The sequence below is a fragment of the Ursus maritimus genome, unplaced genomic scaffold (genome assembly GCF_017311325.1).
Source record: "Ursus maritimus isolate PB19 unplaced genomic scaffold, ASM1731132v1 scaffold_6, whole genome shotgun sequence".
Lineage (NCBI taxonomy): Eukaryota > Metazoa > Chordata > Mammalia > Carnivora > Ursidae > Ursus > Ursus maritimus.
The window spans coordinates 75,193,645-75,207,480 of NW_024426774.1; the positions used below are offsets into that span (position 1 = coordinate 75,193,645).

The 13,836-nt window shown below is 51.7% G+C and overlaps 1 protein-coding gene across 4 annotated transcripts in view; it reads left to right on the plus strand.

The window, feature by feature from the left end:
- Positions 1 to 13,836, plus strand: part of INPP4A (inositol polyphosphate-4-phosphatase type I A) — a 114,815-nt gene that overhangs the window by 39,420 nt on the left and 61,559 nt on the right. For 2 of the 4 annotated variants that reach the window (XM_040623559.1, XM_040623560.1), the window contains exons 2-3: positions 12,422 to 12,492; positions 13,417 to 13,625. In XM_040623559.1, the coding sequence (XP_040479493.1) occupies positions 13,520 to 13,625 (106 nt within the window). In that variant the 5' untranslated portion in view covers positions 12,422 to 12,492; positions 13,417 to 13,519. Of the gene's footprint in view, positions 1 to 940; positions 2,931 to 12,421; positions 12,493 to 13,416; positions 13,626 to 13,836 lie in introns of those variants that run through there. The other 2 variants (XM_040623558.1, XM_040623561.1) reach the window with 2 other exon arrangements.

Genomic DNA, 13,836 nt, shown 5'->3' on the forward strand with positions numbered 1-13,836 from the left:
TAGTCACCATACAGTACATCCTTAGTTTTTGATGTAGTGTTCCATGATTCATTATTTGCGTATAACACCCAGTGCACCATGCAATATGTGCCCTCCTTAATACCCATCACCGGCCTATCCCAGTCCCCCACCCCCCTCCCCTCTGAAACCCTCAGTTTGTTTCCCAGACTCCATAGTCTCTCATGGTTCATTCCCCCTTCTGTTTACCCCCCCTTCCTTTTTCTACCGATCTTCCTGCTATTTCTTATGTTCCATAAATGAGTGAAACCATATGATAATTGTCTTTCTCTGCTTGACTTATTTCACTTAACATAATCTCCTCTAGTCCCGTCCATGTTGCTGCAAATGTTGGGTAATCGTTCTTTCTGATGGCTGAGTAATATTCCATTGTATATATGGACCACATCTTCTTAATATTGCTCAACATGAAGGCTGGAAGTCGGGTCAGAGACTGTGACCAGAGGGGCCTTGGAAAGACTGCGGGTGGGGACGGAAAGGGAAAGATTGGTTCTTGTGTCTTGGATCTGGACTGTTTTCTTCCAGGGGGGTCCCGATAAAGGGTGAGGGAAGAAAGTAATATTCTAATAAACATTGTGGAATGAAAATAATATATGTAAAAGTGCTTAAAAATGAGGAACTAGCCAAGGCAAAAGATTATGCCTTTACCTGCCTCTGGTCTGTAGATTGCATTAATGTGCTCTGCAGGCTGTTGTGCCTTGTCAGGAAGAGTGCAGGACAGCTAAGGGTTGATTCTGGTCCTGTCCAGTCCTGACCTCGCTCCGGAGCTTGTGACCTTGAAGAAGCCTGGCTTCCACCCCACACCTCCCCCCCGCCCCGCCCCGTGGGCCTGGCGTTGGTCTGTCCAGCAGCAAACTTGGCAGGGAGGCATGAGGAGGACTGCGGGAACCAGGGGGCACGAGAGGCACCTGCCAGTGGAGTTGCTGCTCGTGCTCACACATCTGCCCGTGACGTCTTCTACCTGAGGAATCTCTGGGCAAGGTGAGGCAGGTGAATGGCCAGATGGCATCTCAGGCTGGGCAGTTCTCCGTCTCCTTTCTTGACCTTCTCCTGCTAGCTGGAAACGTGATGAGAAACTCCAGTGGGCAGCAGACACTGATCACGTCCCCGGAGGAGCAGAAGGCTTCGAACAGACTGAAGGGAGGGAAGACAGACGGGGCTCAGATGGTGCTCTTCACACAGGGAAGTGTCACAGCCACCATCTTGTTTTCCACCTTCCGTGGCCCCATAGTGGGAGCCCTCCACCGTGGAGACTCGAGGAAGGTGACCAGCGGCCTCGGTCTTGCATTTTTCCACAGTGAACCGTAGAACTGCGACTTGCACTTTTTTCCTGTAACTCTCTTGATGTCATGCGAAAGAGCAAAACAACATGTCCTGCCGTCTGGGACCCTGAGACTCCTTGTTCCCAGTCCAGGGAGGTGTCACCCCATCTTGCCTCCCCTGCCGTGCTCGGCAGCTCATTTCTGGGGAATGGTGGCTGCTGGCCACTGTTATTTTGACCACATGGCTGCTGGGGGGACATAGTGGCCTTTGTGGGCATTTCTGGCTCAGGTCAGGCAGGAGTAAGGTGGAAGGGGTGGCAGGAGAGGCCTTCTGGATTCCTTCAGCGTTATATTTGTGTGATGGTTTCTGTGCCATGGCCCCACCTGCCACCTATATTATGAGAAACATGAGTTCATTTATGTACAGGTCTTGTAGTTAATTTAAGATATCTTTTAGTTTTATAGTAGTTGAAGAGCTCCAAGAGGAAAGAGTTAATACCTAATTTTATGTTTATGTTCTCTATTTTAAACAGTATGAAAAACATTTACTTAACAGTGGGAGTTCTTTGACTTTTTTAAGTTTGAGGAACTTGCTACAGGGTCTCTGCATTTGGATCGTGAAAGTTGTGGTGAGTTGTGAGGATTCTCTCCAGCCTCCCCTCTCCCCTACTTTGTGGGGGTTCTCCCACCGAACTCATGGGTCTCATGGGAGCACTGATGCTACAGTGTGACCCCAGCCCTCTGGCCTGGGGGCACCTGGCCCAAGCTATACCTTTGGATTGCCTTCCCCAGAATGAGCTGCACTGGAGATCGGGAGAGAGTCTGTGTATTCAGCCTCTTCAACAGCCAGACCTGGAGAGTAAAGTTGGGGGCTGTTGGCTGCCTTGACATCACCATGAGCACAGGTTCATTTTCCGAGAAGCAGAGAATGACAGGAGTCAACAGAGGAGAGCCCAGAAGAATTGTCTCTGCTGCTGACATTGGGGTCCTTGGGCCAGCTCAGCCACATTCCTGTTCAAGTTTCATAAGTCAGCCCCAAAGCTTTATGACAAATGTGCCTTTCTGCTGAAACTCATCTGAATTGGGTTCTTCGGGCTGCAGCCCAGGTGTCCTGGCTGTTTTGGCCACTACCAGAACCTGCCCTCACCATGATGGCGTCTTCACCGAATCCCCAGGGACTGGGGGGGATGGGCTGAATGGACATACTGTCAGGGCGAGGCAGAGGGAGTGCTCCAGCTGGGGTGTAAGCCACCGCCCCAGGAGGGCACACCCTCTTTGCGCTATGATACCGAAAAACCTTGAGCAGCTGTGGCCACGCCCCCCAGTACTCCCTTGGCTAAAAGGACAGACCCCTCCCAAAGGGGAGGGAGGAGAGAAGCAGAGTGTGGGGTGGCATCTGCCCTGGTGGCTGACGAAAGTCAGGGCCCAGCTTCCAGGTGGTCAGCTCTAGTGGGCGGAGAGGTAGAAGCAGGCGCCAGGCCAGACCTTACAGCCTCGAGTTTGGATGGAAAAAGAAAAGGGAAGAGAAAGAACTGTCTCAGGCGGTGAATGGGCCACACCCAGCCGAACGCTGGGGCTCAGGGCCCCTACCCAGCCCTAGAGGATCCAGAGAGTTCTGTTCTAGCTGCATCTCCTGGAAGCGAGCTTTGAGTAAGTGCCCTGGGTGAGGGGGGGCATCTGGGTCTGAGATGATACCTTCCTTCCTCAGCCGGTAGGTCTGTTGCAGACCTCCAGTCAGAGTGACGCTGACCCCCAGGGAAGCTGTTGTCCTCATCTCTTTGGCCCTTGGTCCTCTGGGAACTGCATGTCTTCTTTGACAGTGGGAGCTGATAGATACTGGATACAGTCCTTTTACTCACCTGTTTGGAAATTTCTCTGGCACTCCCGAGAGGCCTTCCTGGCCGACATACTGGCGAACTTTCAGAGGGCTTTTTGTGGGCTTTTTAAGGGCTTTTTAAGGGCTAATTATGTGAGGGCTTCGAGTGGCCATGTTGACAATGGAGCAAGACGTGAGACTTGTCAAAGTCCTGGACATTTCTAGGAGAGAGAAGAATACATTGACACTGGCGGGCATTGTCTCCAGTTCTAGACAGGCGGCTCTTACAATAGACTGCAGTGCTCAGTGCAGTGCTTTCATTATCTTTGCTTGTGCTGCTCTGGGAAACTTGTGTGACAATCCAATGACAGTCGAAGCCCGGCGCGTGGGAGTGAGAGGACTGAGTCAACACTGGGTCGATTCTCACCGAGAAAGAGCCTCCAGAATCCCTGGTTCTGGCACCTGGGGCACCCCTGCCAGTAAAGAAGCGGGGGTGGGGAACAGCAGGCCAGCCCTTCACACAGGGAGGGTTGGGGAAGATGTTTCACCAGCACCAGTGTGGCCCTCAGATTGTCTCCCATTCAGGTTTTTGTTGCAATTCTGGTCATGTATTTCCTGACCAAGTCCCCTTGTTCATCTTTGTATCCCTAAGGCCTGGTCCATGAGAGACCCTCACTGTTGTTGAAGAGATTGTCCGTTTATAGAGGAGAAGCAGCATGAGGTGTAGAAGGACAAAAAGTAGGTGCTTAACCAAAGTGGCTTAAGTGTGTGGTGTGGGAGGGCTCAGAACAGCAGAGGCCGCCAGAGGATCCCCTCCCTTTCTGCAGCTGCTGCCTGCACGTCCCCCCACGTAGCACTGGCTTATTGGTAGCACGTCTCTCGTCTCTCTCATCTCCTGGATGTGAGCCCTCAGACCCAGGGTTTGCACCCATGTTGCGCAGCACCAACACTTCTAAGCACATTTTCAGGGTGACTTATTTTCAGCTAGTTCCTACAGAAAATCCCCCAAAGGTCATGGCTTACACATGAGCCACAAGTCTGTTTTAAACCGATCTGTCCCAGAGACCTCCTGGAGAGGCTGGTTTTTAGGAAGGACATACAGAAGGTGAGGGACTTGCCCTCTGATGGCTTCTAAGGAAGAGGGGTCTCTAAGAGGGTGGCTGGCCCAGGAGGTCTAAACAGCAAGGAAGCCAAGGGGAGCCAGATGAAGACACTGGCAGAAGGATTCATGGCCTGGGCAGTGCCAGGTAGGGACAGAGTGGGGGCTGCAGGGGGACTGTCAGAAGCCGGGCCGTGGGGCAGGGGTGCTGAGGGCTGCGGTCTGGATCTGTGGGGAAGGTAGTGGGTGTGGGGTGTGAGAGGCAGAGTAGTTCAGGAGCCTGCACTGATTCTGTTTCTCGGCAGGAGCAGTGGAAGGATGGTGCTGCCGTTGACTGAGATGGGAAGACTGGGGGGCTGAAGGGGAGCTGGGACAGTCTGGCTTGTCCTGCTCCTGGACACTAGCCCCTGCTGCCATGGTTGAGGCGAGTATGTGTGCACCCATCCAGGGTGCCTGACTCCTCCTGTTGGAGTCGGAGAGGTGCTTTTGAATCTGGGTTAAGGCATTGTGTTGTATCAGCTACCATATTCGTTAAACGGAGGAGGCAGGCTAGTTAATTATCTCGGGCGAACCCATTATCACTGCTGCCTGTTCTGTGTCACCAGCCGAGAACAGGGCTTGGGGCCATGGGAAGCTGGAGAGAAAAGGTGGGAGCGGGCGCTGGGTAGGGTAGGTTGTGCCTGCAGGTGAGAAGATACAGCAGTGGCGCTCGGTCTCCTCTGGCCTGACTCTGAGGCGTCGGTGTCCTGCCCTTGGCCGCCGGCTGCACTGGGGAGGTGTCCCAGCATGCTCACTGATGAGGTGGTGTTCTTCAAGTTGGAGACTTACACACACTGGACCTCTCTCCTGGGTCCAAGGCTCTGTGCTTGGCCCAGGGAGTGAGAAGTAGGAGAGGGTTGGGTCCCGGACTCAGAAGGGGAAGGAGGAAGCAGGTCTCCACAGAAGGAGGACTGTGGTGGTTGCTGCCCCTCAGCACAGGAGCCTAATGGGTGTCCAGCCCCGATGCACAGAGCAGCCACTCCTCTTCCCTGGGGGCTGGAACCCTTCCATCAGCCACCTCCTCATTGACAGATGAGGAACCTGAGGCCCAGAGAGGGTGCTTTGTGAAGGTGACGAGGCTCCCAGCGGCTGACCTGGTCTGACACCGGCCACACTGCCTCCAGGAACGGGGCTCCATTCGCCCGTCCCTTCCCAACAGCAACCTTTGGGCCTAAGTGGTTTAGAAAACAAGGTGACTATAAACCGAAGCACCAGCCAAGTGCCGTGGGCCTGGGTGAAGAGTTCTGGACAGCTGGAACGCTGGGTAAAAGCGTTGGAGGGAAAGAAAGGACTTCGGGGCTCATTGGTGGCCTGTAAAAGTGCAGTGTGGGACTAGACGTGGGGGAGGGGAGGCAGAGCCCAGAAGAGAGGCTTGCATGTGTGACGCGGGTCCCTGCGCCAGGCTCCGTGTGGGCGTTTTACGTGTCTCTCTACATCTGTGCTTGCTCCTCCGGGCATCCCGGCGAGGTGGGTGTTGTTACTCCTGTGTTACAGATTGTGAAACTGAGGCTGAGGGAAGCTCGCTAGTTCTTGTCCAGTCCCCGGAGAGGAACAACACTCACTGAGCAAGTGTGCGGCCTCTTGTGCCCAGCTCTGGGCCTCTGCAGGGTTATCCAAGGGTCTAGGTTGCACAGGGCAGGTGTTGAGAGTCCTCTGTGGACCAGTGTGTCTGGGGCCTGCTGGGCTTGGGGCCAGAGCGCAGGAGGGAAGAGACAATCGCCTCCCTGTCCTCTACCCTTGTCTTCGTTCCTGGGGCATCTGGTCTTTCCTGCCAATTAATACCTGAGCCTTGGAGGCAGGCAGCATTCCTTGCTTTTTATGGTCAGGAGGCATATTTGACTTTGTTTAAAAGATTAAGATCTTTTCTAGGCAGTTGCCTTGTTTGAAAGAGAAGAAGATGAAAGATCTGTTTGCTTCCACTATCCTCATGCATTTTAGGGTGGGGAGGGGCACCGAGGGGTGGAGCATCCAACGGGTGAAAGTCCCCAAAATGGGCAAATTAAGATCAAGGAACCCTTACTGCCGTTCCAGCTTGGCTTAACTCCTCCTGCCCCTGCCTGCCAGTGCCTGTCCCTCTGCTGTACTGACAGTGGCTCATCCCACCCGTCACCCCTACCTGCTCTACGCCAGCTGGCCGTCTTCTCCACGGTTCAGCACCCTCTTCCTCAGCCTTTCTCAGCAGCCTGCTCAAGTTTGTGGTATTTCGGGAAGAATGCCTTTCAGTGTGTCTCCCCACCCCAGGAGCGCGCTCCTCTGTTCACAACCATTCTGTCATTTCCTGTGCACCAAAACTTGACTCATTGCACTTAAATTTCTGGGATGTCATGTAGATGCACACATCATTCATTCATTCCAAACAGAAGCCGGAGGAGTTTTCTACTGCCATTGGCTGCTGTTCTGGAATGTTCAGAAGCCAGACCTTCCTGGTCCTTGCCCATCTGCTGAATCTTCCTTTACTGGTGACTGACCTGGTCAGATGCCTGGGAGCAGAATGTGAACTGTTTTGGTGTTGGGTTGACTCAGCCTGCCACACCAGTGCTGCCTTTGCCTAGAGGGGAGCCTCCAGCTTGCTGGTCATCCTTGCCCCTGGCCGTTCTGGAGACACTACTCCTATTCCTCTGTGCTGGCCTGGCCCGTGCCTGTTACCATAGCCACCATAACTCTGGCCCATTCAGTTTTTGTCGTGGGCAGCTGCACCCCACCCACCCTGTGCCCACCTGAGATTTGTGCCCGTGTTGTGGTGTTTGCACCCGTGCTGTTGCTGTTCTCTGATTTGCTGGGATTCAAGGAATTGGTGGCCCTGAAGCCCCAAGAGTCCCAAGGCCCCTGTTGGGTGTAGACCAGGTCTGGGTGGAGCCCTGCGTGGCCTTGATTCCCAGCTGGCTCCTATCGGAATGAGGCTGATCTTGGGTGCCCAGTGGGAGAGATGGGTCTCTTCTATCCTGGTTTGATTAGCAGCTCTGGAGCCATCTCAGAGAACTTGCTTTCTCAACATAACTCCAGCTTCCATCATAGCATGTGTCTGGGGTGGTGAGATCCAGGGCTAACTGGGCGATATTGGGGTGGCGGAGGGGCTGGAGAGCTATCAGGGGACCCTGAGCCTGATGTGGAATTAGAGATGGACAAAACACTTGCCTGGCTGTGAGTTTTATTTTCATCACGACCATTTATTGGGTGCCTGGAATGTGCCAGACTTTAGTCAAGGTGATTAATGTTAGCTGCTACAACAGCCACCTTCCGAATCTCAGTGGCTTCACACAACACAGGTTATTTCTTACTCAAGTTAAACTCAGTGTAGGTCGTCTGTGGGGAAGGGATTGGGAACAGGGGCTCTGTTCTACCCAGTCTCAGGGACCTACTCTCTTTCCGCGGAGTCACCTTGGGCCTTGGAATTATTCACTCAGTCCCCTGCATCCAGCCAGGAATCCGGGGGGAGCAGCTTTCCCACCTTTATCTCAGCTGGTGTGTATCCCTGCGCTCTCTGGCACACAGCTGCACCAACCTGGAAGGGGGCTGGAGAGGGTGACCTGTCAGCGTACCTGGGACGAAGGAGATGGCCAGACCCCGGTCAGCAAGGCCAGTCTGCCACAGAAGCTGACAGTTTGTGACTCAGTAGGTGTTTGCTAGACCCCTGGTGTATGTGTAGACTTGAATGAGGCACCCAGGAGGATATGGAAGAAGCAGGGAGTTTAAGTCTAGCATTCATAAGTCACAAGGTGCTCCACTGCTCATCCCATGGTCACACCAGGAAGTGCGTTATTGTGAGGTATAGACTGGCCTGCCATGTTAGGGAGACTGAGGCACAGCCATTGGCTGCTGGACACTGTCTGCAGGAGGAGCTTCGTATGGAAGGCGGCAGCCGTCTCTCTCAGGTTATCGCTAGTAGTGATTTGCCAGTGAGCAGTGTGACGCCTCATCGATCAGTGATTGTGGCTATCCTGGGATGGGGGTTTTTGAGAGAAAACTCTTCCTCTTTCTGACTCCTGTAGTAACCTCCTCCTCGGGGCTGCTGATTCATGCTCTGACGCACTCAAGCCTTTGACTTTCTCTCTTGTGCTGCCTGCGTTTGGAGGGCAGAGGCCTGGGGAAGGCTTGCTGGGAGCCCATTTCCTGTCCCTGGTGACTGTGGTAGGGTGGGCTGGGCAGGGAGAGCACCCCAGTTGTATTTGGGCTTTTTGCTTTGGGTTGATTCTGGTAGTTCATCCTTTACCTCCATGTGACCTTGAGAAAGTCACCTTGTGTGGACTTGCGTGGTACCATCCGTGCAACTCCATTTTAAGATTATCCTCTGAAGAACCACCATTGTATAAGACAGATGAAAATGCAAAATTCTGTGGCTAGTCTTCCCCACTCAGCTCCAGCTCAGCAGCCCTAAGAGGTTTTTGAGCCAGAGGGGCCTCCAGAACCCCTTCCAGGCCCGGGAGCCCTTGTACTGTGGGGGAAGAGGGCAGGCAGACCTTTTCCAAGACTGGCTTCCTGAGAAGCTTCTGACAGTCAGCTGTCACCCGTCACGAATCCCGTAGACCCATGTGAACCACCCCATCCCTCCTGTCTCGCTTATGCTCCTCTACCATCATCCCCCACCCCCAACCAGGTGGAAGGGACATGACTGGGTTTGCTACCGAGTTGATGATCTGTGTCAGAAAAGGTCACACGTCTCTCACAGAGGGAGGAGAAGAGGCGGTTAATTTCATGGGCTATTGCTCCTTTCCTTCTTGCCCCAAGAAAAAAATTCCAGTCCCCTGAACAACTCCCACACGCTATCTGTCCTCTTTGATGTAAGTGCAGTTTTTCTTCCTAATGAGCTCTGGTCTTCAAATGGGGCCAGGAGAAAAACCAGGGACCTTGGGAATATAAGAATCCTTGGTGAATTACTTTAAATTAATGAGACTAATAAGGAAAATCAAGTTCAGTGGTACAGATCAGATCCATGTTCTGGGTCTTGATGATTTAAATTGCAGATCCTAATTAAATGCCCCAGATAACCATGTAGTGCCTTCTGAGGTCCTCTTGACCCAAAAGCTTCTCCGGTCTGTGAACTCTATCAAATGTAAAATTAGTCTGTAGATGTTCCCCTGTAAGCATTTCTATCCCCAGGGTCCCATCATGGTTGTAATACCCTCTGCCCTCCCATGGGCAGGGGCCCTGCAGGGGGAGGAGGTAGGGGGTGAAAGAGGGGAGGGCGTTTGGGAGCCTCCCTTGAACTGGCAGGTGGTCGGGGTACCGTTGTCTTCTGTCAGGTGGCATGTCTGCACTGGCCCAGGTGCAGGGGAGTGACCACAGCCTCACTACAGGCTGAGCAGGGTGGCCAGGTGGGGCAGTAGAATGCTGGAGACACATTGGGAGGACGTTCAAGAAAGAAGAGCTCCTTCCTCGAGCTGATTCACGCCCAGGGTGCCGCCTCTGCCTCTGGCCAGCATGGGGTGCAACTTGCAGTCCTGCAAGAGGATGACCCGAAGCTAAGAAAGGGACCAGTTCCCCGTGGTCACACCCCCAAATAGGGCCTTCTTCTCCATGTGGTCTCCTGCTGGCTCTTTCCCTCTGTGTCCTATCTTTTTTTTTTTCTTTATAAGATTTACTTATTTATTTGAGGGAGAGAGAGAAAGGGGGAGGAGCCGAGGGGGAGAGAGAGAGAGAGAGAATCTCAAGCAGACTTCCTGCTGAGCACGAAGCCTGACGCAGGGCTCAATCTCAGGACCCTGAGATCATGATCTGAGCTGAAGTCAAGAGTCAAGCACTTAACTGACTAAGCCACCCAGGTGCCTCAATCTGTGTCCTATCTTTTTATTTTTTATTTATTTTTTTATTTTTTTTAAAGATTTTATTTATTCGACAGAGACAGAGACAGCCAGCGAGAGAGGGAACACAAGGAGGGGGAGTGGGAGAGGAAGAAGCAGGCTCCTAGCGGAGGAGCCCGATGTGGGGCTGGATCCTATAACGCCGGGATCACGCCCTGAGCCGAAGGCAGACGCTTAACCGCTGTGCCACCCAGGTGCCCCATGTGTCCTATCTTTTTAAATGACTGTGACCAGAACACAGGTAGAATATTTCATTAAAAACATGATGCAGAGCTGACAGAAACATTTTTTCATGCTGTTGTCTTTATTATAGTCAGTAAAATAATTAAGTTTTCTATTGAAGTATAAAAAATCATTCATGTACAGCTCAAAAAATTTTTACACAGTAAATTTAGTCTTGAAACCAGCACCCCAAACAGGAGACAGGGCATTACCAGAGCCCACAAGCCTCCACATGCCCCGCGTGGCCTCCGCAGTCGGTACTCACCCCTCAAAGATACCGCCGTCCTGACCTCTAACACCATGGACTCATTTGGCCTGTGTGTGAGCTTTATAGAAATAGAGTTGCCTAGATATGCTCTCGTGTGACTGGCTTTCTCCCTTGACATCGTTCCTAAAAGCCATCTGTGTTGTTTCGTTTACAGTTGATGGACATTTGGATTGTTGCCAGTGTTTGGCTGTTACGAACGTTATGCTCTGAATGTTCTTTATACCTTTGTGAACATAAATCTGCGTTTCTGTCAGCAGTGCCACTCTGAGCTGTGTACTAGGTGCCTGTGGACGTGGACGTTCAACTTGAGTCGATACTGCCAGTTTCCCCGCGTGGCTGCGCCATTTTACCCTCCACTAGTAGTGTCTCGGGGTTCTGTTTATTCCACATCCTCACCAAGGCTTGGTATTGTCTTTTCCCCCCCGTTTTTAGCTGTTGTATATCATGAGTGTGCAGCGGTGTCTCATGGTTGTAATTTGTGGTTTCCTGATCCCTGATGAGGTTGCAGAAATTGTCATGTGTTCACGAACTTTGTCATGATCATTTCAGCAGCCATGTAGTCGTGCATGTAATGGATGTCCCCGAGCGTGCTTACTTCCAGCCGGGCATTTACATTGGTTCCAGTGCTGGTCATTATAAGTAATGCTGCAATAAGCATCTTTGGCCTGTTGGCAAGAATTTTGTTTTTGTTTATACATTTTGATAAATAATGTGATAAATAATTTGATAAATAAATAAGTTCTGAAACTCATGTTCCACTTTAAAATGTTACCAGCAGTATAAGAGAACCCGATAGAGTTTCCCCTAGGTCTGCCAACAAAGCATATTCTCATGAGAAGAAACCTCTTTTGAAAGACTACTTTAGGTGGATATAGGAATATTTGACATTCTTTTAATTATGATGAATGAGTTTGGTCACTTTTCCAAAATGTTTACCACATGTATTCCTCTTTTATGAATTCATCCCTTTGCCACTTGCATTTTTAGGGAGTTTTTTTTGGTTAATTTGTACAAGCATTACTATAAATGAGAGATATTAGTACTGCAAGTACTTTCCCTGTCTTTACCATTTTCATTGCATATTTTGACTTTGTGTGCCTTTTGGTGTCAGCAAACTGGTGAGTCTTCCCCTTGGAGACTTTGCGACTCCCTAGCCGGGCCACTGCCCTCTCCCTTGAGGTGTCTGGGCTAAAGGTCCCTAGGTGCTCCAGTGGAAGCGGTAGGAGCTCAGCCTGCAAGAGAAACTTGAGTTTGCCTGAGGGCCAAGCACGCCCCTGTGCCCGTTGTCTATACCCCAGACTCCAGCAGTTTCAGATAGCTCACGCTCTGGGTCCTGAGGTCTGCTCTGACAGTCCCCCGGGACTGAGTGAGAGCCTGGGTGTTCTGCTCCGCAGGAAGGCACCCAAGGGCCAGACAGCCCCAGCAGGGCAGAGCCCTCTTCCATTTTTGCACATTTGGTTCTCACTGCAGCCCTGTGAGATGGGTGCAACTAGCCTCATGTTAGAAAGCGGAGCCTCAGAGGGGCCCAGCAGCTTCTTCCAGAGCCTGAGGTTTGTGAGCGAGGACGCCTCGGGCTCAGATTCTTAGCTCCTCCGTTTCCCTCAGCCACATCCCAGCCACACAGTGGGTGCTTTAGGGCTCGTCCCTGCGCCCCAGATCACCCCTGGGAGTGGGGGATGGGAATGTGCACTTTCTGTTTCTCATTCTTTGGGGCTTCAGCAAAACCTTTGCTTTTGAGCCAAAAGGTTAGATTGTTGTGTGGAGCTCAAAGGAACTTATGGTAGCTCTTGACTTCCCCATATCTTTAGGCATTAAAATTATAACATAAGCATTATAATATGCATTCTCAAGAACTTCGTGTTTGACCAGCTTGTTAAGTTTAAAATTTTCTATTTTTAGATGATGGATTTGGACGTGCTTCTATGAAGAAATGCTATGTATCTCAACTGGTCCAAGAACAAACATGTCCAGTAAGTTGCTGGGTGAATATTAACTCAAGAGCAGGAACACAGGCCCTTCGGGGGCACAGGTGTTGACACACTTTGAGAAGACAAGAGTGTCTGGATACATGGAAACCGTTGAAAGGAGTGTTTGAATTTTGTACAGTCTAGTTATCTTCACTTCTAAAGGTTGGTTCCTTCTAGAGACAGCAGGACTTGTAGCATAGAGGGCTAGAAAAACATGAAACTCGCTTCTTGCTGCTTAACCCACTTCTTCGAGCACAGTGTGTGTTCTGTGCCATGCCAGAGCATCTGTCGATTCAGCCTATGGTGGCACTTTGCCCAGAGACTTCTGTATCCATAGCACACAGCACTATCCACTTTAGTTAGGCATAGATTACACGCACTTGTAGGGAAGCAAGCCCAAGACACATGGGAGGTTTCTGTAGCTCTGGGGAGAAAGAGAGCAGGTTGGATACATGCGTCTTTGTCTCTCCAACGTTCCACCATGCCGTCATAGCCAGTGGGCGGCAGACCCCTTCATGCATCTCATATCCTTCTGACAGAGGTGAATTGATTTAATTTTACAGATTCTATGAGACTTGTCAACAGAAGAGCCTAATAAAACACAGGAGAAAATTTCAAGAGCCATCTTTTATGGTTATATCTAAACCATCATTTAATGTGGCGTATCTTTTTTGAAAAGAACAGGATTTCCTTACGTGATACCATGGGCATATGTGTTGGTGGTGTGTGTGTGTGTGTGTGTGTATGTGTGAGTGAGTGAGTGTTGGAGACCGTAGAGGAAGAGGTCACTAGAAGAGGCCTAGACCATCAGACTCTCCACCCCTGGCTCCTCACTTGCCCATGTTAGGCACATCCGCTCTCCATGAGAGCATGGTCTCTCAGTCACTGTCCCTGTGTTTCTTACCAGTGTTTATGCCTCTTTCTCAGGACTACTGCCACCTTAGGGGACTAGGCCTTGGTGACTGCGCTTCCCGGGGAATCAGGCGTGGTCTGACCCAGGAACAGGAAGCACATCGTCACCAATGACATCATGACGGCAAGAGAGCACAGCCCTCGCCATGGCGCCAGGGCCCGTGCGATGCAGCGGGCTTCCACCATTGACGTGGCAGCCGACATGCTGGGCCTCTCTCTGGCAGGTGAGCCTCATGGGCCCTGCTCCGGGTTCCTGGGGCAAGGTCACCACACACAGGTCCCATGCTGTATCAGTGCTGGGAGGGCCGTGCCTGCCTCCTGGAGTCCCCTGCGGACAGCCAGAACGAGCCCCCGGTGACTGCCCCAGGCTGGGGGGCACCCTGCCATGACGTTCTTCTGGTTGAATCAGGGAATGGAGGGGGAGGGGAGGTCAGC